General features: G+C 47.0%; 1 protein-coding gene across 3 annotated transcripts in view; it reads left to right on the forward strand.

Moving 5' to 3' along the window:
• UNC79 (unc-79 subunit of NALCN channel complex) overlaps window positions 1–24,302 on the forward strand; it is a 272,784-nt gene that overhangs the window by 39,674 nt on the left and 208,808 nt on the right. For 2 of the 3 annotated variants that reach the window (XM_077466667.1, XM_077466665.1), the window contains exons 4-7: window positions 10,867–11,037; window positions 16,214–16,306; window positions 17,017–17,072; window positions 21,811–21,940. In XM_077466667.1, coding sequence (XP_077322793.1) covers window positions 10,867–11,037; window positions 16,214–16,306; window positions 17,017–17,072; window positions 21,811–21,940 — 450 coding nt within the window. Of the gene's footprint in view, window positions 1–10,866; window positions 11,038–16,213; window positions 16,307–17,016; window positions 17,073–21,810; window positions 21,941–24,302 lie in introns of those variants that run through there. The other variant, XM_077466666.1, reaches the window with a different exon arrangement.

The raw sequence follows: 24,302 nt of genomic DNA on the forward strand, positions 1-24,302 counted from the left end.
TAGTTAGTATCATTCAACTGAACGTGTTTTTTTGTAACTTCCCCATGCCACTTTTCATTCCAATGAGTGTCAGGAAGATACACCAACATGTACAGTATGTCCAGACAGGTAACACAGACACCTTCATCCAATTACCATAGAATGTGTCAAGGGAGATGTTGATGGTCCAAGAACAGGATGGGAGGGGTGACAGTAGTGGAACTTCACTGTCTAGTTACATCATCCCATCCTTGGTGTCAGGAAGTCTGCGTAGGTGTCAGTCCTCTTGTTCACATTGCTGAAGGTGTGAACTATTAAATGGCCAAGATAGATAATTTGAAAACTGCATGATATGTAGAAGGCAGATGGTGTCAAAGGCCCCATACCTGTTCAATGATGATTTGTACCAGTTTGATGTAGATGGTGTCTTTCAGCACATGTGAATGGGGAGAATTAACACCTATGCAGACTGTCTGACACCAAGGATGGGATGATATAATTATAAAATGGGGGGTTCCACAACATTCACATCTCTCATCCTGTTCTTGAACAACCAGCATCTGCCTTGCCTCATTAGCATAGAAGAGATGGGCTGCCAAACTAAAAAACATCTTCAACATTACAGAACAAGTCTAGTTGAATGTGAGCAACTACTACTGGGCAATTTAGTTCTTTTGAGACAAAAAGCAGATGTTATTGTTTCGAGAACAGGTTGGGAGGGGTGAAAGTTGTGGAACCACCATTCTAGATTTGAAAATCCCATTTTTGGTGTCAAGAAGTTTGCGTAGGTGTTAATGATTCAATTTTCATAGCTGAAGGTGTGAATTGTTGTCAAATCTCCTGGGGTAGAGATGGTAAAATTACATTAAATGTGGAAGACAGATGGTGTTGAAGGTTCTCTACCACTCTGTAGGGATGATTGCTCCATTTTGACCTAATTGGCCTCTTTAATGGCTCTTGTGAACTAGTTGTCCTCTCTGTCCAAAATGTGCTCCTCCCTGTCCTTTAAAGAATGTCCCTTTTCCTTAAGATGTAGGAAAACGGCATTGAGTCCTGACCTGTAGACTTTGCCCTCTTATATTGGGCCATTTGTTTGTTGAGAGGTTGTTTGTATGGATATAATGGTGGGGGATGCTTAATAGAACTGAAAAAGTGGCTTGGTGAAGCTACGAAACATCTTCAAAATTACAGAATAAGTCCAATTGAATGCAATCAACTATCACAACTTTCTACAATGACCTGGATTTGAGTCCAACCACTACTAGATCTACCATGACCTGAATCCATGAGACCAACTACTACTAGATCTACCATGACCTGGATCCTGGAGACCAACTACTACTAGATCTACCATGACCTGGATCCATGAGACCAAATACTACTAGATCTACCATGACCTGGATCCATGAGACCAAATACTACTAGATCTACCATGACCTGAATCCATGAGACCAACTACTACTAGATCTACCATGACCTGGATCCTGGAGACCAACTACTACTAGATCTACCATGACCTGGATCCATGAGACCAAATACTACTAGATCTACCATGACCTGGATCCATGAGACCAAATACTACTAGATCTACCATGACCTGAATCCATGAGACCAACTACTACTAGATCTACCATGACCTGGATCCATGAGACCAAATACTACTAGATCTACCATGACCTGGATCCATGAGACCAACTACTACTAGATCTACCATGACCTGGATCCTGGAGACCAAATACTACTAGCTCTACCATGACCTGGATCCTGGAGACCAACTACTACTAGCTCTACCATGACCTGGATCCATGAGACCAACTACTACTAGATCTACCATGACCTGGATCCATGAGACAAGCTACTACTAGATCTACCATGACCTGAATCCATGAGACAAACTACTACTAGATCTACCATGACCTGGATCCATGAGACCAACTAGTACTAGGTATGCCATGACCTGGATCCATGAGAACCTTCTTAGCCCTTGTACACACGGTCAGACATTCCGACAACCAAATCCGTCAGATTTTGTCCGAAACTGTTGCATACACACGGTCGGACAAAGTTGTCGGAAAATCCGATCATTCAGAACGTGATGACGTAATTTCGTTACGAAGGGACTACATTCAGGCTAGTAGCCAATAGCTTTGGTCTAGGAATTTTGATCTGAGCATGCGTGGCACTTTGTCCGATCGGAATTCTCTACACATGATTGGACAAAGTCCGATCGGATCATGTTGTCGGAAAATTTTATAGCCAAGCTGGAAAACTTGGTCCGTCGGATATTCAGACGGAAACAGTCTGCACACGGTCGGATTATCCGACAACATGGTCTGATCGGACATTTTCCGTCGGAATGTCCGACCGTGTGTACAAGGGCATAGACCTATCTACTGGTCTAACTGCATGACTCTGAATTCTGATTGATTTCACTTAATGTATATTTAAAACCAAAACTTTTTTCTTCATTTGGGTAGAGTGTGGAAAAAAGCCACCGCACTTCACTTCTTGCCCTGTAGACACAACACTTGGGCAATTGAGAGGAGCACCTGGTGTCTATTGAAGATAAAAGTGTGCAAGTGGAGCCAACGTGTTTTGTGGGAATTGCCTCCCCCCCCTCTTCAGTGCTAGTATGTAGAGAAAAAGATAAATTGTAAAAATCCATAGCCAGTCTACAGGGTTTATACAAGATGCAAAGCAAAAATCTGTGGTGTGTATATATCTATATATATATATATAGTTTCTGAATAAAGTTCGATCCTTGTTTGGTCTCTATAGACATGTGTGGATAAAAACACATACACATTGAACTTTAAATAATAAAAGGTGAAAAAACTTAAAAAAAAAAGCCCAGAAGAAGGGGGAGACAATTCCCCCGAAATGCGTTGGCTCCACTTGTACACTTTTATCTTCAATAAACAACTTTAAAAATCAATTGAGACATTCTTTTGGATACCGAGCGCTCCTCTGCAATCACCCAAGTCTTCCCTGTAGTGACGTCCCCAATGGAGTCTACAATTGGGATATAACCCATTGCAAGCAGTTCCCTATATACCCTCCACACGGTAATTTGCTGGTAGGCAGCCTCCAGCGGCACCTGTCTTCCACCCAAACTTGTAGACCCAACCGGAAAAGTCCTCTTAGACAGCTGTCCCTGGGATTCCTCCTCTCTTCCTGTTCTGGTGACAACTAACTCATTTTGGATTTTCCATAACGGAGAGGGTGAATCTCTCCAACGGGACATAGACATAGCGAACCCCGAAAAGGGGAACTAACCCCTCACCATTCTATATAGAACATGTTTTGGCTTTGGCTACCCTTCAGGATTTCGTGTTATTTTTATTGTAAGCTCATGTAGCTCCTTTTTTTGAGGAGGCCTAGGTTCCTCTGAGAAGTTCTCCGAGAGAGGAACTCAATGTGCCGTCCCCAGTGTCACAGCCATTATTCCCAGAATGCCCCAGTGAATGGGCCCATGTATCGCAGCAATTTTATGTATGTGCGTTTAGCGTTATTTGTTTGTATTTCACTCGGTAAACCCCATTGTGAATACGTTACTGCCCCAACAGCTACAGCTTACGCTACAGGGATATCACCCTTTAACACTACAGTGATTACACCCATCAATGCCACATTAACATACTTACCAGCATTATGGTCCCACATCCTGGGACACTGTTAGCTCCGCCCATGTCCGCATTTTGTCCACCAATTTTCTATGTGGCTCCACCCAAATTACCCCCATATAACACAAACCCTGCCTCTAAAAAAAAGGGGGGGGGGAGGAGCCGCCCTCCATGCCCGCTTTACAGGTTGGTCCCACCCGGGCCCCGTTTCTATATATGCGGGGACAACCCGCTTGTGACCTTGATACAGGCATATTTAGAGGTTTCTTTTTGAACTAATGCACACATGCAGTAACTCTATTTATTCTGAAGTTGTCTTCCTTCTATGGAGGATCTCTTCCACACTGATTCTCAGGGTCCTGCAAAACAACTGGTGCTTTTTTGAGTCTTGAGCACATGACTGTCCGCGTCCTTTTCCCCTCCCCCCTACTTCCTGTACCATCACTTTCTGTCCGGAGCTCATCAACCAGTCCAACAAGTTCATTGGCATATGAATAGGGGACGCCTAGCTTCTACATCTATTTATATTTATAAAAAAAAATCACTAAAAAAGCCCTAGCAACACACTCATATAAGGTTCATGCTGTGATCCTAGGACATGGGCCAGGACAAACCATTGGTTCAGACAGAGGGCCAAGATGTGGGGCAGTTCGGGCAAACCTGGGGTAGTTGGTGACGGATATTAGTGGAGGGGGCTTATTTATGATAATAGCACAATATGACCACTAGGGGCGCTGTGATACCTGTTCTGTTATCTGATTTTTATTCCTGCAGAAAAATACATGAAAATCTTCACTATATCCAAATGTGAAAATGTTTAGAACAAAACAACAAATATAAACTGGATTGGGGACCACTTAAAATATCCATTATGTGTTACTTGGTTGTGGATTCTAAAGCTGTATAATGAAGTATTGTATGCACTGCTTTTTTCTGTCTTATTAAAGGCCCAGTCCACTCAGAACTGATATTTCAGTGTTTGGTGGGTGCTGAAGAGTTCAACCCCCTGACAGTCAATCAGTGACTCCATTGGTAAGATCTCTCAACCAAGTTCCCAGATCTGAATACCTCCTGTGTACATTATGAGGGATTCCCATCATCCCTGTGCTGAGTTCCCGGGTCTGTACACCTGCTGTGCCCATAAGGAGGGATTTCCACCATCCCTATGCTAAGTTCCTGGGTATGTAGACCTGCTGTGCCCATTATAAGGGGTTCCCACCATCCCTGTGCTGAGTTCCCGGGTCTGTACACCCGCTGTGCCCATTATGAGGGGTTCCCACCATCCCTGTGCTGAGTTCCCGGGTCTGTACACCCCCTGTGCCCATTATGAGGGGTTCCCACCATCCCCGTACTGAGTTCCCGGGTCTGTACACCCGCTGTGCCCATTATAAGGGGTTCCCACCATCCCTGTGCTGCGTTCCCGGGTCTGTACACCCACTGTGCCCATTATGAGGGGTTCCCACCATCCCTGTGCTGAGTTCCCGGGTCTGTACACCCACTGTGCCCATTATGAGGGGTTCCCCCCATCCCTGTGCTGCGTTCCTGGGTCTGTACACCCGCTGTGCCCATTATGAGGGGTTCCCACCATCCCTGTGCTGAGTTACAGGGTCTGTACACCCGCTGTGCCCATTATGAGGGGTTCCCACCATCCCTGTGCTGAGTTCCCGGGTCTGTACACCCGCTGTGCCCATTATGAGGGGTTCCCACCATCCCTGTGCTGTGTTCCTGGGTCTGTACACCCACTGTGCCCATTATGAGGGGTTCCCGCCATCCCTGTGCTGCGTTCCTGGGTCTGTACACCCGCTGTGCCCATTATGAGGGGTTCCCGCCATCCCTGTGCTGCGTTCCTGGGTCTGTACACCCGCTGTGCCCATTATGAGGGGTTCCCGCCATCCCTGTGCTGCGTTCCTGGGTCTGTACACCCGCTGTGCCCATTATGAGGGGTTCCCGCCATCCCTGTGCTGCGTTCCTGGGTCTGTACACCCACTGTGCCCATTATGAGGGGTTCCCGCCATCCCTGTGCTGCGTTCCTGGGTCTGTACACCCGCTGTGCCCATTATGAGGGGTTCCCGCCATCCCTGTGCTGCGTTCCTGGGTCTGTACACCCACTGTGCCCATTATGAGGGTTTCCCACCATCCCTGTGCTGAGTTCCCGAGTCTGTACACCCGCTGTGCCCATTATGAGGGGTTCCCACCAGCCCGGTGCTGAGTTCCCGGGTCTGTACGCCCGCTGTGCCCATTATAAGGGGTTTTCATCATCCCTGTGCTGAGTTCCGGGGTCTGTACACCCGCTGTGCCCATTATGAGGGGTTTTCACCATCCACCATTGTTTGTAACTGATTCAGAGTGGAATCGGGAATTGATAAGGAATTGTGTTTTTCATTTATATGGCTAATACATGATTGTGCTGAGGCTTTTTTTTTTTTTTTTTTTTAGTTCTTTTGTCTGTTGTATACAATCTCCTAAAAAAAAAAAAAAAAAAAAAAAAAAATAGTTATCTATTAAAAATTGATACAATGATGCCTGCACCGTCTCTATAATTACTTCTAAAATAGCAGTTTACACCAACTGAATGTCTCACTAATACTTTACCATAAAAAAAAAAATGTGCAAGAAAACAAAAAAGCCTACGCACTAAAAATAACGTATCAACTCAAGTGTATGGAAATCAATATGTGCCAATATGTATATATTCAAATTACATTAAAAAAAACGTTGCTGAGTGCTCATCAACCCTGTACAATAATTATATATATATATATATAGAGAGAGAGAGAGAGAGAGAGAGAGAGAGAGAGAGATTGTACAGGGAACAGGGTTGCTGAGCACTCACCCCTCTCGAAAGATATATATATAATTATTGTACAGGGTTGATGAACACTCAGCACTACATATTTTATATTTATATATATATATATATATATTTTTTTTTTTTAATGATAATAAATAAAATATAATAGAAAATATATATATATTTTTTTCTTATTAAAAAAAAAAATCTATTGTTTTTGGGTTATATATATTCCCTGTAGATTGAATTCTATTCTTTGATAAAAAAGAGAAAAAACAATAATGAAAATACCACATTGTGGTCACTAGATGGTGCTGAGTATCACATATAATCAGCATGCTCCTCGGCTCCCTCTAGTGGCCATAATTTGGTATAGCATTCAATCTGCAGGAAATATACCCTGAGAATATATATATTTTTTTTCTAAATACACCTCAATCTTATTTTATAAAATGTAAAGTTAAATATAGCAAGGCAACAATCGGAAGGCTCTTCTGTGTGATATGGTTATGCACACAAAAGAGCAGGGAGACCACGTGTGTTGTCCTCATGAGGTCAGACAGCAATCCGGGCCTCTCGCCTCTGACTATGGCAGGGATATGCAATTAGCGGACCTCCAGCTGTTGCAGAACTACAAATCCCATGAGGCATAGCAAGACTCTGACAGCCACAAGCATGACACCCAGAGGCAGAGGGATGATGGGACTTGTAGTTTTGCGACAGCTGGAGGTCCGCTAATTGCATATCCCTGGACTATGGCATTAAGACAAAGGAAAATCAAGCTTATTAAAGCAGCAAATCGAAATCTTATGACAAGTAAACCTGCACAGGTGTCACCATTTTGCTGTTCTTGTATAGGTTCATTCATATTCGTCTCCGTATAATGCCTGTAAAGAGAGAAGTGTTGCTGACAGACAGTGCTAATTATACAGTTAGGGCTTTAACACCGATCATAAATTTTGATAAATCTGTTCTAGAATCCACTAAACCTTGACCTGTATGTTTCGTTACTCAGTACAAGAGACAGGTGAGAAGACTTCTGGAAAAATATTCAAAGCCAAGTTAGCCAAGTTTGTCTGAGTCCCAGAAACCTGCCCGAGCCACTGTCCTTATGGACTAGTGATGAAACCTGCCCGAGCCACTGTCCTTATGGACTAGTGATGGCCGAGCGCCATCCCATGGCCGGCTTGTGTTATGACCTGGTTCTGGGATCTGCCAAAGTTGGTTATAGGCTGCGTTTTGTAAGGTAAGTGCACCCAAAAACAAACCTAAAAAGAATATATACCAATATGGGCCAAAACTGATATTCGGTGGAATTCGGTTGACCACATACTTAGTTCTCCGTTTTTTTTTCAGTTTTCCGTTTTTTGGTCAGTTTTTGGTGGATGTTACCAAGTTGAATCCCCCATCAGCTTGACAGTAGTAGGTTCTCTCTGTGATGAAGTTCCCAGTGCTCTCCCCCAGATCCAGTTACATACCGTAGTTAGTCTGGTTAAAAAAAAGAGACACAAGTCCATCCAGTTCAACCAGTAGAAGGGGCAAAAAAAAAACTAGGAGAAAAAGAACTAGGAGAAAAAAAAAATCAATTGGGGGAATTTTTTTTTAAGATCTGGTGAACAAAAACACCCAAGTGTACAAAAAAAGTCCACGTGAACAACACACACAAAAGTGTACTTAAGGATGTATCTCATGTAGAACCTTATCCAAGCCCCCCCCCCCAGACCAAGGCTCAACTTGGTCCACCTTGCCAAAGCCAACCAAAGAGTACTAGGTAAGGGTCTCTCCTGAAGAGAGACCCCCCCAGGTTCAGGGGAGGAAAGAACCTGAGGGCCACACATCCTCCCCCTAGACTTCAGGGTGCCTGAGGACCCACACCCTCCATCCAGTGAGAAAAGAAACACAGACTAAAACATGACAGCAAATTTAATTAAAATAGTGGCAGGGCAGGTGCAGTACTGGCTAGGCCCAAAGGCCTGGTAGCAAAACTTTCCCCAGACTTAGCCAAAAGGCCAATTGTGTTACTAAGACCACCCCTCCTAAGACCAACTCCCAAGGGGCACTCTCTGCCTTCCCAGCCCATGGCCAGACAGGGTAGAACCATTCAAATTAAGAGGCACTGGGCCCCTCCATGGGGGGGGGGGGATTACTCTCATGCCCCGTATTCTGTGGGTGCCTCAATTTCTGTACTAGCCTTCAGATCCACCATCATACCGGTAGGGACACTATACAGCCAGCCATTCCTACCAAAAAAGGCAGAATGATGGCAAAGCGCCCCTACTGGACACTGATGAGGACAGATTTTTCACTTGATCCTTGAAAAAAGGTAATGGACTCCCTAATGGATGCGAGAATATGAAGAAGGAATTCAAATTACAGCACAAACAGACTTGGGGTGGTAGGAGATGACTCTGTCAGGGTTATGAAGAGAACCACACTCCAGCCAACGTTTTTAAAATGTTTTGGGTTGATATCCAGTATAACCAATGAGACATTTTGCAGCAGAAGTACAGCATTAAACTGCTGTCCAGTATAATATGTGAGGCGAAAGTCCAACCATGCGGCTAGGGAATCAGATTTTGTTTCTGAATTCAGTTTGAAGCAGGCAGAGCCAATCTTCCTCACTGTATGGTAGGCCATATAAAATCCAATATCTCCCAGAGAATTATGGGAAGGGGTATACTTGCTCATCTTCAAGTAATTCTTTGGAGCTCTGGGACCCAATGTTATTCTCTTCAGAGCACTGGAATCCACCATAGTCTTCATAGTCTTCATCAGGCCACTGGGATCTACAGTGATGTTCGTTTGAGCACTGTTACACACTTTGATCCTTCAGAGCACTGGGATCCACTGGAATCCTCGTCTAAGCACTGAAATTCAACCAAAGTTCCTCTTCACAGCACTGGGATCCACCACAATCTTACTCAGACCATTGGAACCCATCACAATCCTCTTTGGAGCTCAAGACCCCTGCAATCCTCTTTGGAGCCCTGGAACCCACCATGATCCTCTTCGGAGCACCGATCCACCTCAATATTCATCAGAGCAATGGGACCCACAGTGATGCCGTTTGGAGCACATGTACTTCCTGGGATCCTCACAAGCACTGGTGCCCACCAAAGTCCTCTGTAAAGCAATGAAATCCACCACAATACTCTTCGCAATGCTGGGATCCACCGCAATCCTCATCAGAGCACTGGAACCCATCATGATACTCATCAAAGCCCTGGGACCCAACACAGTCCTACTCAGACCATTGGAACCCACCACAATCATCTTTGTAGCACTGGGATCCACCATAATCCTTGTCAGAGCACCGAAACCCATAATGATCCTCATTGAAGCCCTGGGACCCAACACAGTCCTACTCAGACCATTGGAACCCACCACAATCATCTTTGTAGCACTGGAATCGACCACAATCCTTGTCAGAGCACCGAAACCCATAATGATCCTCATTGAAGCCCTGGGACCCAACACAGTCCTACTCAGACCATTGGAACCCACCACAATCATCTTTGTAGCACTGGGATCCACCATAATCCTTGTCAGAGCACCGAAACCCATAATGATCCTCATTGAAGCCCTGGGACCCAACACAGTCCTACTCAGACCATTGGAACCCACCACAATCATCTTTGTAGCACTGGGATCCACCATAATCCTTGTCAGAGCACCGAAACCCATAATGATCCTCATTGAAGCCCTGGGACCCAACACAGTCCTACTCAGACCATTGGAACCCACCACAATCATCTTTGTAGCACTGGGATCCACCATAATCCTTGTCAGATCACCGAAACCCATAATGATCCTCATTAAAGCCCTGGGACCCAACACAGTCCTACTCAGACCATTGGAACCCACCACAATCATCTTTGTAGCACAGGGAAATCACAATCCTTATCAGAGCACTGAAAACCATCATGATCCTCACTGAAGCCCTGGGACCCAACACAGTCCTACTCAGACCATTAGAACCCACCACAATCATCTTTGGAGTGCTGGGATCCACCACAATCTTTGTGAGGGCACCAATATCCCTGCAATCCCATTTGAAGCCCTGCCATTTTGTTTGTGACCTGGTGATCCTGGAACTTCCCTGCTGGTGATGCTGGAACACCCTCCTAGGTTGTCTATCACCCACACCATTGCAGGGCTTACTGGAAAACATTATAAGCCCATTGAATGCTGGGCACTTGTTGCCTGCAATCCCTCTTCAGTTGGTCCTTTTAAGGTCAGACAAAGTCCCAGCTACCTTGGCTGTTTAAATAAAAGTAGGAGAGGGCCTAGATGACCTGTTTTTGGGTTGAGTGACTTTCACTGCCTTATTTTATAGAACAGCAATCGCTCCCCTGCTGGGAATAGCCCCACTTCTGTACCTTAGGAACCATACTCCCGTTGTCTTTCGTCACACTGATTATGATTTGTGTTCTCTGTGTTTTGGCTAAACTTTTTTCCTGTTCATATTTCCAGATCTGGGACAATCCATATTTTATACCACCGCTTGCCTGTTACCGTTTCTGAGTGACGATATATTGAGCACGTTACCGTACACCATGATCTCCACACTGGCCACCTTCCCTCCCTTCCTGCACAAGGATATCACCGAGTATCTCAGCACGTCCTTCCTGCCTATGGCCATCTGTAAGTCACCTCCTTTTTATGTCCATTCCCTATTTTCTATACAAAGTCTTTTTTTTTTTTTCTTCTGTTTTGATGATAATTATTTTAAAGTGTAATCCACTTTTGTGAAAATAAATAAATAAATATAGCAAGAAAAAAAAAAAATAGTGTATCATATACAATTGCCACACAAGCCATGTTGTATTTTGATGTTATTAACAACTTAAGGACCGAGCCTCTTTATGAGATTTGTTGTTAAAATCAGTTTTGTTTTGTTTTTGCTAAAAAAAATATTTTTTTATATTTATCTAACGTATCTAACGTGTATATATAAAAATAAAAAATAAAAAATAAAAAAATAATATATATATATATATATATATATATATATATATATATATATATATATATATATATATAATAAATAATACAATTTTAAAATATATAATATAATATTTTTATATTTTAAATATTTATACTTATATAATATAAATATAAAAAAATAATAATAAAAAAAATATATATATATCTTTATTTTATAATATATATATATATATATATATATATATATATATATATATATATATATATATATATATATATATATATATATATATATATATATATATATATATATAGATAGATAGATAGATAGATAGATAGATAGAATAAATAATACAATTTTAAAATATATAATATAATATTTTCATAATATATATATATATATATATATATATATATATATTTTTTTTTTTCTTTTTATATTTCAAGTATAAATATTTAAAATATAAAAATATTATATTATATTATATACTTTAAAAATGTATTTTATATATATATATATATATATATATATATATATATATATATATATATATATATATATATATATATATATATATATTTATACATTTTGTTGTTATTTTTTTCTCAGACACCCTAGAGAATAAAATGGCGGTCGTTGCAATACTTTGTCACACTGTATTTGCGCAGCAGTCTTACAAGCGCAATTTTTTGTGGAAAAAAAAATACACTTCTTTAAATTAAAAAAAAAAAAAATAGACAATTTTTTTTTTATATTGTGAAAGATAACGTTATGCCGAGTAAATTGATACCCAACATGTCATGCTTCAAAATTGCGCCCGCTCGTTGGAATGGCTACAAACTTTAACCCTTAAAAAAAAATCTCCATAGGCGACGTTTAAAAATGTTCTACAGGTTACCAATTTTGAGTTACAGAGGAGGTCTAGGGCTAGAATTATTGCTCTCCTTCTAAAAAAAAACAAACAAAAAAAAAACCTCACATGTGTGGTTTGAACACCGTTTTCATATGCGGGTGCGACTTACGTATGAGTTCGCTTTTGCGCGCGAGCTCGGCGGGACGGGCCGTTTTAAATTAAATTTTTTATTTATTTAATTTTTAATTTATTTATTTGACTTTTTTTTTTTTTTTTTTTTATTTTTTTTTTTTACACTGTTCATTTAAAATTTTTATGTAAACCTCCCTTGTAATAGAAAAAAAAGTATGGCAGGTCCTCTTTAATGTGAGATCTGGGGGTCAAAAAAGGCCTCACATCTCCTCATATTTTACACTTAAATGCAATAAAAAAAGAATAATTCCCCTTTAAGATCATTGGGCGGAAGTGACGTTTGACGTTCGCTTCCGTCATTCGATGGTATGGGGCCATCTTTCCCTCACTCGACTCCATGTCTCTCAGAGGAAAGGACCCGATCGTCTCTGCCGCTACTGACAGCTCCGCTAAGCGCAGGAGACCATCAGGGAAGCCGCAGGAGGGGGGGGGGGGGTGCCTCTCCCACCCCTGATTTAAAAGTGATCTTGCGGTGAATCCGCCACAGAGACCACTTTTATCTGAAAGCGGACCACCCGCTGTTTAAAAACATACCGGGGTTATGTCAGCTATCTTTTGCCGTAACCCCGGTATTTAATGTCAGACAGCCGACGTACAATGACGGCGGGCAGTCCGCAAGTGGTTAAAATGATCTTTTTACCTATTAAAAACAAAGATCTTTTATTTTTAATCTGCATCCGCTGTCATTTTCTGTAAAATTTCAATACAATATGGCCACCTGGAGGAGTTCTGTACACGGGTGGTGTACAGAACGCCTCCATAAATGTCAAATCCTGCTTTTGTGTGATTGGCTCCCTGATTTTCCCAGAAGTCTGCACTAAGATATATATCAGATTTTAGGCATCCCCTGCAATAGGAAGTTATACTCCACAAGGGTTATTAAAGGAGAAGTACGGGTGAAGCTCTTTTGGCCATACTTCTCCTGTGGGTCACAGGAGTGCATTTAGTTCTGCCCTCCTGTGACCCGGTCTAGACTCAGGACCTGTTCTAGACTCTGGAGAGATCCTGACTTTAGGCCCCCGGCTTGAAGCTCCAAAACGCAAAAAATCCATTATTTTCTACGGAAACGGTTCACAACTCCACTACAAGTCGCCTGAAGCCAAACGCCTGAAGCTCAAAAAAGTTCTGGAGCTTTTTTTTTTTTTTTGTAGCCTGAATCGGGCAAATTTGGTGCGTTTTTATTTATTTTTAATTATTTTTTTTATTTTTTTAAGCGTTTTTTTTATTCCTTTTTTTTTTTGTTAAAATGAATGAAAGCGTTTTTGAGCATTTTAGCGTGTTTTGTGTGTTCTTGATCGTTTTTTTTTCTGCTCGCATGCAATAATTAAATAAAAGTAAATAATAATTAAAAATAATAAGTAAATGAAATACATACAAAATAAATCCAATATATAAAATAAATTATAAAAAATAATAAATAAAATAGAAAACCTCAGCCCTAATTTTAGCCCCAAACCCTAATCCTAACAGATAACCCTAATATTACCCCCCCCCCCTCCCCCAACTCTAATATTAACCCCTAACCTAACAAAATAAATATATACAATTTAGTAAATAATAAATAAAAAATTAAAAAATGACCCCTAACCATAACCTTTAACCCCTAACCCTTAAAAAAAAAAAAAAAAAAAAAAAAAGTAAAATAAATAAATAATAAATTAAAAGTGAATGAAAAAGCTGAAAAACATAGCAACAAATGTTGAAACAGATTTATATTTTTTCTCTAATGGCTACTAAAAAAAAATGCCAATGCTCAAACGCTTTTAACATTGTACAAGGTAACACAAAGGACTAAAGGAGCTTTATGTGCAGGGTTCAGGCGGGGGTAACCCTTCCACAGAACAGCCCAAGAGGTCCCTAGTCTCGGACCTCCTTCTCCTGGCGGAGGTTTCAGTTCAGAAGGCCTCTTGAGGTTCCGGGCAGGGCCGCTTGAAGTTTTTTTACCCTGGAACAATAAAGCTTTACAATTGTTGGGTGTTATGGTCTGGTGCCGGCTGTATTTCTGTGGACAGGTGGAGAAAGATGAGCCCTTGCTTGACTTGACCAGCTGAGGGAAATAGTTTCATAGTTAGTACGGTTGAATAAAGACACCAGTCCATCCAGTTCAACCTGAGTGAGTGTCTACAATTGTCCCTATCCCTGTACATTGCCCACTCACATCAGTCCCTACCCTCAAGGAGCCCACAATCCAAGGTCCCCATTCATATACTAGGGCCAATTTTGGACAGAAGCCAATTAACCTACCTGCATGTCTTTGGAGTGTGGGAGGAAACCGGAGTACCCGGAGGAAACCCACACAGGCACAGGGAGAACATGCAAACTCCAGGCAGGTAGAGTCGTGGTTGGGATTTGAACCAGTGACCCGTCTTACTGCTAGGCGAGAGTGCTAACCACTACACCGCTGTGCCGCCCAGTATGGTCAACTATATTCGATATAAGGGGAAGGGGACATTTTTACTCCACATTTCTTGTTTGGATATATCAGGGACACGGGGTAAAAGAAAATCTCCCTGGTGGACTCACAGACAGAACTTAAAAAAAACAAAAAAAAAAAAAACAACATAAATTCTATGTAGAAGAAGAAGAAAAGACCTTCGGTGAGCCTACAGAAGAGGCAGCCAACGTTTGGGGGTTCCTATTAAAAAAAGCTTAATTGATTAAAGGGCTTTATTAGGACGTTGGACACTATAAAATGCTTTTAGTGGCTTTAAAAGTCCACATCTTCAGGGTAAGTGAGAGAAGAATGGTTGGCGAGGCGTCCAATGCCGTGAATGATGCTGAGGCACCTGGAAACCGAGAGTGGAAACCTGCCTACAGACTCGGATAACTGAAAGCTCACTGAGAGCTGTCCCCACAATCCTGAAGAAGTGGCATTTAAAACCATGAAAGGTGTTGTATAGTGTTTAACCTTTTATTTGAGCCTTGTCTCCTTGCTTGTGGGAACTTGCACAGTTGGACTCCTCTGCCGTAGACTCGCATGAAGGTATTTTCTTTTCTGGTTGAGGTTGTGGTGATGATCATGATGATGATGTTGGCTGTGATGATGACAGTGATGATGATAGCGGTGGTGGTGGTGGTCTCGATGATGGTGGTGGTCTCAATGATGGTGGACGTCGTGGTCTTGATGATGATGGGGGTGGTGGTCTTGATAAAAGTGATGTGGTCTTGATGATGGTGATGGTGGTGGTCTTGATGATGATGGTGATGGTGGTCTTGATGATGATGGTGGTGGTGTGGTCTCGAAGATGATGGTGTTGGTCTTGATGATGCTGATGGTGGTGGTGTGGTCTCGAAGATGATGGTGGTGGTCTTGATGATGATGATGGTGGTGGTGGTGGTCTCGAAGATGATGATGGTGGTGGTGGTCTTGATGATGATGATGGTGGTGGTGTGGTCTCAAAGATGATGATGGTGGTGGTCTCGATGATGGTGGTGGTCTTGATGGTGGTGGTCTCGAAGATGATGGTGGTGGTCTCGATGATGGTGGTGGTCTCGATGATGGTGGTGGTCTTGAGAATGATAGTGGTGGTGGTCTCCAAGATGATGATGATGGTGTTGGTCTTGATGATGATAGTGGTGGTGGTCTCCAAGATGATGATGATGGTGGTGGTCTTGTTGATGATAGTGGTGGTGGTCTCCAAGATGATGGTGGTGGTGGTCTCAATGGTGGTGGTAATGGTGGTGGTCTTAACTCATAAACGTTCTGCTCCACCGTTTGGTAGAGCACATTTTGAGTCACGCTAACTCATTGAAAAATGTGGACTTTAAAGGGTTAATGGTGGTGGAGATGAATTTGTCTCTGACTCAATTGTTTCTGTTTCCCGCAGGCTCCAGAGGAAGAGAAGGAAATGTACCACAACATGTTAACCTCTCCGCCTCATCAATGCTTATGATTGCCATGCAGTACACCTCCAACCCAGGTATGTATGTACTTAGAGATATTGGTAAACCATGCAAGACTTGGGACATTTTGTTAGTATATACATTTACATATATATTTTTAATATAAGACAGTCTGACCTCTACGTGTGTAATTGTTATTCCCATAGCCCCGTATATTCTGCTTCCTGAGGAAGACCTCTAAATGTTTCCTGAGGAAGACCTCTAAATGTTTCCTGAGGAAGACCTCTAAATGTTTCCTGAAGTTGTTGACACCAGCTGTCCTGTAGATATGGACTTGTGTCCAGTGAACCTGAACTCCGACATGGGGAGAATTTTAGAGTTGACCCCCTTTCTGGAAAATGTTAGGTTGCGTGGATGTCTTGGGCTTCAGAAACTTGGAGCCAATGACTTGACCATGGAGCCATTGGGGAGGATTCATGAATCTCACATTGCTGAGCAAGCTGCACTTGAATCCAAAATATATCTGATGCTGGGACCCCCTTTAAAGCCAGAGACAGTCAGGCACCCAACATTTTCAGAAGGCAATGGCAGCGCCCACGTCCCTTTTCAGTTTAGGTTTCCTTTATTTACTTTGAGACGTAAATGTTGTAGCGGGGATACTAGAAGTGAGATTGTAGTGATGGTCATTGTTGGTGTTTATCATCCTTCGTACGTTGGGTGGTGTGAAGATAGCCGTAGTCATTGACACTCTCCGGTAATGTGTTGGTCGTGTGTTGTTGTCTTCCAGTCTATCACTGTCAGCTCCTGGAGTGTCTCATGAAGTACAAGCAGGAAGTGTGGAAGGTAAGTAGGAAGCATTGAAGGCAAAGTATTGTAGATGTTGAGTCGTTTAGTTGTGTCCGACTCTTCATGACCTCATGGACCATAGAGTGCCAGGCTCTTCTGTCCTCCACTCCTCCCGGACCATAGAGTGCCGGGCTCTTCTGTCCTCCACTCCTCCCGGACCATAGAGTGCCGGGCTCTTCTGTCCTCCACTCCTCCCGGAGCTTGTGCACCTCCATGTCCATTGTTTCCATGATGCCATCTATCCACCTTGTCCTCTGTTGTCCTTTTTCCTTCCATGTTTCCCACCATCGGGGTCTTCTCCGGTGAGTCCTCTCTTCGCATTGGGCAATGTGTAGCCTTCCTTTATTTTCTTTAGAACTGAGAAAAGTCGGGTATAACCAGGGCTCAAGTCCTGGGAAAAAAAGTGTGGCAACTCGCCCAAGATCCCCCCCCCACCTTAAAAACCAAAAAGGACCGCCGCAAGTGTGTAGATTAAGTTAACGACGCCCCGAAGTCGGTTCACATAACACGGTGCGATTTGCAGAATTGGATTGCGTGGCAAACGATCTGATTCCGGTCCGGCCCCATTTTGGTGCGGATTCGGCGCCGTTTGAGCCATACAGAATAACGGCTCAACTTGCACTGCTGAAGAGTCGCATGTGAAGTGCACAGGACTGCGGTGCGATTCCTGTTCAATGTCGCATGTGGTTCCCGCAGCGAATAGTGTGACCCGGCGCTCAGAGCAGCAGAAGAGAGAAGGACGTATGGGAACCATTTGTCAAGTAGAGGGGGGTTTGGACTCACCAATTTTACCGCCCCTTGTCTCCTCCAATTGAAATTTTCACTTGCTGCAGCTGCACACACCCCATCTACCTACCTGTAGCACCGCGCTGTGTGCTGATCAGGGGGCGGGGTTGGTAGCCTGGGCACAGCAGGGAATGAGGGATTGGTCATTTTATAAGGGGCCTTCAGCACCCGGGTGGGGGGGGGGGCTCTGTGTTGTCCATTCTGAATCCTCCTGTGAGATATATAGAGTGACACTGCACGATCGGCACCGGTAGCTACAAAGGCAGCACACTTCACCGTGCACCCCGTCCCAACCCGCCGCCGTGCACCCCGTCCCAACCCACCGCCGTGCACCCCGTCCCAACCCGCCGCCGTGCACCCCGTCCCAACCCGCCGCCATGCACCCCGTCCCAACCCGCCGCCGTGCACCCCGTCCCAACCCGCCGCCGTGCACCCCGTCCCAACCCGCCGCCATGCACCCCGTCCCAACCCGCTGCCGTGCACCCCGTCCCAACCCGCTGCCGTGCACCCGGTCCCAACCTGCCGCCGTGCACCCCGTCTCAACCCTCCGCCGTGCCCCCCATCCCAACCTTCCGCCGTGCCCCCCGTCCCAACCTTCCGCCGTGCCCCCCGTCCCAACCCGGGCCGTGCACCCGGTCCCAACACGGGCCGTGCACCCGGTCCCAACCCGCCGCCGTGCACCCCGTCCCAACCCGCCGCCGTGCACCCCGTCCCAACCCGCCGCCGTGCACCCCGTCCCAACCCGCCGCCGTGCCCCCGTCCCAACCTTCCGCCGTGCACCCGGTCCCAACCCGCCGCCGTGCACCCAGTCCCAACCTGGGGCCACCCACCCCGTCCCAACCCACCGCTCACCCTGTCCCAACCCGGGGCCACACACCACACCCCAACGCGCCGCCGTGCACCCCGTCCCAACCCGGGTCGTGCACTCCGTCCCAACTCGGGACCACGCACCCCATCCCAACCCGCCGCTATGTACCCGGTCCCAACCCGCCACCGTGCACCCCATCCCAACCCGGGGCCACTCACCACATTCCAACGTGCCACCATGCACCCCGTCCCAACCCACCACCGTTCACCCAGTTCCAACCTGCCACCGTGCACCCCATTCCAACCCGCCGCCGTGCACCCCACCCCAACCTACCACCATGCACCCCGTCCCAACCCGCCGCTCACCCTGTCCCAACCTGGGGCCACACACCACACCCCAACGCGCCGCCGTGCACCCCGTTCCAACGCGCCGCCGTGCACCCCGTTCCAACGCGCCGCCGTGCACCCCGTTCCAACACGCCGCCGTGCACCCCGTTCCAACACGCCGCCGTGCACCCCGTCCCAACCTGCTGCCTTGCACCCCGTCCCAACCCGGGACCACGCACCCCATCCCAACCCGCCGCTATGTACCCGGTCCCAACCCGCCACCGTGCACCCCATCCCAACCCGGGGCCACTCACCACATTCCAACGTGCCACCATGCACCCCGTCCCAACCCGCTGCCGTGCACCCCGTCCCAACCCGCTGCCGTGCACCCGGTCCCAACCTGCCGCCGTGCACCCCGTCTCAACCCTCCGCCGTGCCCCCCATCCCAACCTTCCGCCGTGCCCCCCGTCCCAACCTTCCGCCGTGCCCCCCGTCCCAACCCGGGCCGTGCACCCGGTCCCAACACGGGCCGTGCACCCGGTCCCAACCCGCCGCCGTGCACCCCGTCCCAACCCGCCGCCGTGCACCCCGTCCCAACCCGCCGCCGTGCACCCCGTCCCAACCCGCCGCCGTGCCCCCGTCCCAACCTTCCGCCGTGCACCCGGTCCCAACCCGCCGCCGTGCACCCAGTCCCAACCTGGGGCCACCCACCCCGTCCCAACCCACCGCTCACCCTGTCCCAACCCGGGGCCACACACCACACCCCAACGCGCCGCCGTGCACCCCGTCCCAACCCGGGTCGTGCACTCCGTCCCAACTCGGGACCACGCACCCCATCCCAACCCGCCACTATGTACCCGGTCCCAACCCGCCACCGTGCACCCCATCCCAACCCGGGGCCACTCACCACATTCCAACGTGCCACCATGCACCCCGTCCCAACCCACCACCGTTCACCCAGTTCCAACCTGCCACCGTGCACCCCATTCCAACCCGCCGCCGTGCACCCACCCCAACCTACCACCATGCACCCCGTCCCAACCCGCCGCTCACCCTGTCCCAACCTGGGGCCACACACCACACCCCAACGCGCCGCCGTGCACCCCGTTCCAACGCGCCGCCGTGCACCCCGTTCCAACGCGCCGCCGTGCACCCGTTCCAACACGCCGCCGTGCACCCCGTTCCAACACGCCGCCGTGCACCCCGTCCCAACCTGCTGCCTTGCACCCCGTCCCAACCCGGGACCACGCACCCCATCCCAACCCGCCGCTATGTACCCGGTCCAACCCGCCACCGTGCACCCCATCCCAACCCGGGCCACTCACCACATTCCAACGTGCCACCATGCACCCCATCCCAACCCACCACCGTGCACCCAGTCCCAACCTGCCACCGTGCACCCCATCCCAACCCGGGGCCACTCACCACATTCCAACGTGCCACCATGCACCCCATCCCAACCCACCACCGTGCACCCAGTCCCAACCTGCCACCGTGCACCCCATCCCAACCTACCGCCATGCATCCCGTCCCAACCCGCCGCCCTGCACCCTGTCCCAACCTGGGGCCACACACCCCATCCCGACCCACCCGCCGCTCACCCCGTCCCAACCCGGGACAACGCACCCCATCCCAACCTGCCGCCGTGACCCCGTCCCAACCCGGGGCCACACACCCCTTCCCAACTCCCCGCCGCTCACCCCGTCCCAACCCACCGCTGTGCACCCCGTCCCAACCCACCACCGTGAACCGTTCCCAACCTGCCACCTGCTAACTGCGATTGTGGTGTTATTAACAGTTAGGAATTGGTCAGAATACAGGGCTGGGGGGGGGGGGGGGGGGTGCGCCAGTACTGGGGGTGTAGCAATCGAGTGGCAGCGCATCCACCCGAAACGGTTCCATCTGACAGGCAGATTTACACACAATCCTGGGGGGGGACGTAAGCGGAAAAGAAAAAAACTCATACTGACAGGCGCCCCTCTAGGAAGGGTGCCTGAAGGCACATGCCTACAGTGCCTAGTGGAAAATGCGGCCTTGCCAATCGCAGCAGTGGTCACGTGATTGCCGATCCTTCCCACCTCCCCCGGCATTCAGAAAGTTTTTTTTAGAGAGGTTACAAAACGAATGTTAGAATTCCCTTTTACTTTAAGGGGGTGTATTTATATGAAAAAAAAAAAAACGTGCTTAGCGCTCCATCCATCAGAACTGCCGACACAATTGTTCGGTGTCAGTGGAGAAAAATCGGATGTTTTCCCTCTGTGTGCTCTGCAGGTTGAATGTTACTCATCCATTTAAAAAAAAAAAGTGTTCCTAGAGAAAATACCTCATTATGGCCACTAGATGGGACCGAAGGTCATAGAAAATAAGTATTTATTCTCGATGCTCCTCAGCTCCATCTAGTGGCCATGATGCATAATTTCCCCGATGCATTTTGTTTTTTTTAACGAATGAATAACATCCGATCTGTAAAGGATATTGAATTAGAAGATTTGGTTTTGCACAAATAAGAAATAGGAATACAATTATTTTTTTATTTTTATTTTTACATTTTAAATACTCCACTAAGTGAATTGAGTCATGTGATCGAGCGATGATCAGATACGGCTAACCAATCAGCGGCTCTGTATCAAGCGTCATATCATGAGATAAGGGCGCCGAGACCTTCTCTGTGTTCAGTAAGTAGAGGGATCGCTGTATGCAATCTCTCACTGTTGGATCTCTGGGTTTGCTGGCACTTGTAGTTCCTCAGTCACAGTTTGCATGACCCCCCTCCCCCCTCCCCCACTGTAATCTACATTCTATACCTCCCTGGCAGGATCTGCTGTACGTCATCGCCTATGGACCCTCCCAGGTCAAGCCGCCAGCCGTGCAGATGCTGTTTCATTATTGGCCGAACTTGAAACCCCCGGGGGCCATCAGCGAATACCGCGGCCTGCAGTACACGGGTGAGATGAAAGAAAAAAAAGCTTCCTTGATAACGATCGATCAAAACCGCTAAATACAAATATTAAACCAATGAATTGGGGGTGGGGGCTGCTTACTTACATTTCCCCTCCTCCCAATACAAATATTTGCCCCCCCCCAATTTTTTTTTAATCTTCCTAGCACAAATATTTGACCCTATAATTCCCCCTCCTAGTACACATCTCCCCCCCACTTCAAATCCCCCCTTCCCAACACAACCCCCCCAGCACAAATCTTCCTCCCCTTCCCAAAACAAATCCCCCTACATCACCTCTCTTAGCACCCCAACCTCAAATTTCCCCCTCCTAGTACACATCTCCTCCCCCACTTCAAATCCCCTCTTCCCAATGCAAATTCCCCCAAATATTCCCCCCCTCCCAAAACAAATTCCCCTATATCCCCACTCTTAGCATGTCAAATTTCCCCCTCCTAGTACACATTCTATACCTCCCTGGCAGGATCTGCTGTACGTCATCGCCTATGGACCCTCCCAGGTCAAGCCGCCAGCCGTGCAGATGCTGTTTCATTATTGGCCGAACTTGAAACCCCCAACCTCAAATTTCCCCCTCCTAGTACACATCTCCTCCCCCCACTTCAAATCCCCTCTTCCCAATGCAAATTCCCCCCAAATCCCCCCCTCCTAGCAGAAATATTCCCCCCCTCCCCAAAACAAATTCCCCTAGATCCCCACTCTTAGCATGTCAAATTTCCCCCTCCTAGTACACATCCCCCCACTTCAAATCCCCTCTTCCCAATGCAAATTCCCCCCAAATCCCCCCCCTCCTAGCACAAATATTCCCCCCCTCCCAAAACATATTCCCCTATATCCCCACTCTTAGCATGTCAAATTTCCCCCTCCTAGTACACATTCCCCCCACTTCAAATCCCCCCTTCCCAACACAACCCCCCAGCACAAATCTTCCTCCCCTTCCCAAAACAAATCCCCCTAGATCACCCACTCTTAGCACCCCAACCCTTAAATTTCCCCCTCCTAGTACACATCTACACCCCCCACTTCAAATCCCCTCTTCCTAACACAAATCCCCCCCAGCACAAATCTCCCCCCCTTCCCAAAACCAATTCCCCTAGAATCGCCACTCTTAGCACCCCAACCCTTAAATTTCCCCCTCCTAGTACACATCTCCCCCCCACTTTAAATCCCCCCAACACAAATTCTCCCCAAATCCCCCCTCCTAGCACAAATCTTCCTCCCCCTCCCAAAGCAACCCCCCACCCTAGATCACCACTCTTAGCACCCCAGCCCCTTAAATCCCCCCTCCTAGTACACATCTTCCCCCATCTTCAAATCCCCTCTTCCCAACACAAATTCCCCCAAATCTCCCCTCCTAGCACAAATCTTCCTCCCCTCCCAAAACCCCCTAGATCACTACTCTTAGCACCCCAACCCTTAAATCCCCCTCCTAGCACAGATCTTCCTCACTTTTCCTAAAGCAAATACCCCTAGATCACCATTCTTAGCACCCAAACATCAAATTTCCCCCTCCTAGTCCACATCTCCCCCCACTTCAAATTCCCCTCCCAACACAAATTCTCCCCAAATCCCCCCTCCCAGCACAAATCTTCCTCCCCCTTCCAAAACAAATCCCCCTAGATCACCACTCTTAGCACCCCAACCCTTAAATTCCCCCTCCTTGTACATAGCTCCCCCCTCTTCAAATCCCCTCTTCCCAACACAAATTACCCCCAAATCCCCCCCCCCCAGCACAAATCTTCCTCCCCCTCCCAAAACGAATTCCCCTAGATCACCACTCTTAGCACCCCGACCTCAAATTTCCCTCTCCTAGTACACATCCCTCCCCCACTTCAAATCCCCTCTTCTCAGCAGAACCCCCCCCCCCCCAAATCCCCCCTCCTCGCACAAATCTTCCTCCCCCTCCCAAAACAAATCCCCTTAGATCACCACTCCCCTCCAAATTTCCCCTCTTAGAACAATATTTACCCCCTGCCACCCCCCCCCCCTAAATTTCCCCTTCCAACACAAATCCCCCTCCACCAATCTCCTCGTGGTGAACCATTCCCCGCCCCCCCCCCCCCCACCACCACCATCTCACCGCAATGCAGTACAACTGATTGGTTAATTGTGGTGCTTCTTCCTCTCCTAGTCATAGGCTGTGGGGGGGGGGGGGGGGGCGGGGGTCAAAGAAAGGGGGGTTGAACGATGCAGAATGTCAGACTGAGGACACCTAGTGGTGGAAAGGAAGCACTGCAGGGGACAGTTTTTAGGATTGAAGGTGACTATTGCGGTAAAGGCTTCCCCGCCCCCCCCCCCACCCCTTTTTAAAAAAAAAATTATACTGGAGTCCTTTAGGTCCAAATAAATCA

The sequence above is a fragment of the Lithobates pipiens genome, unplaced genomic scaffold (genome assembly GCF_037356315.1).
Source record: "Lithobates pipiens isolate NorthernLeopardFrog02 unplaced genomic scaffold, aLitPip1_a1.2 Scaffold_37, whole genome shotgun sequence".
Taxonomy (NCBI): Eukaryota; Metazoa; Chordata; class Amphibia; order Anura; family Ranidae; genus Lithobates; species Lithobates pipiens.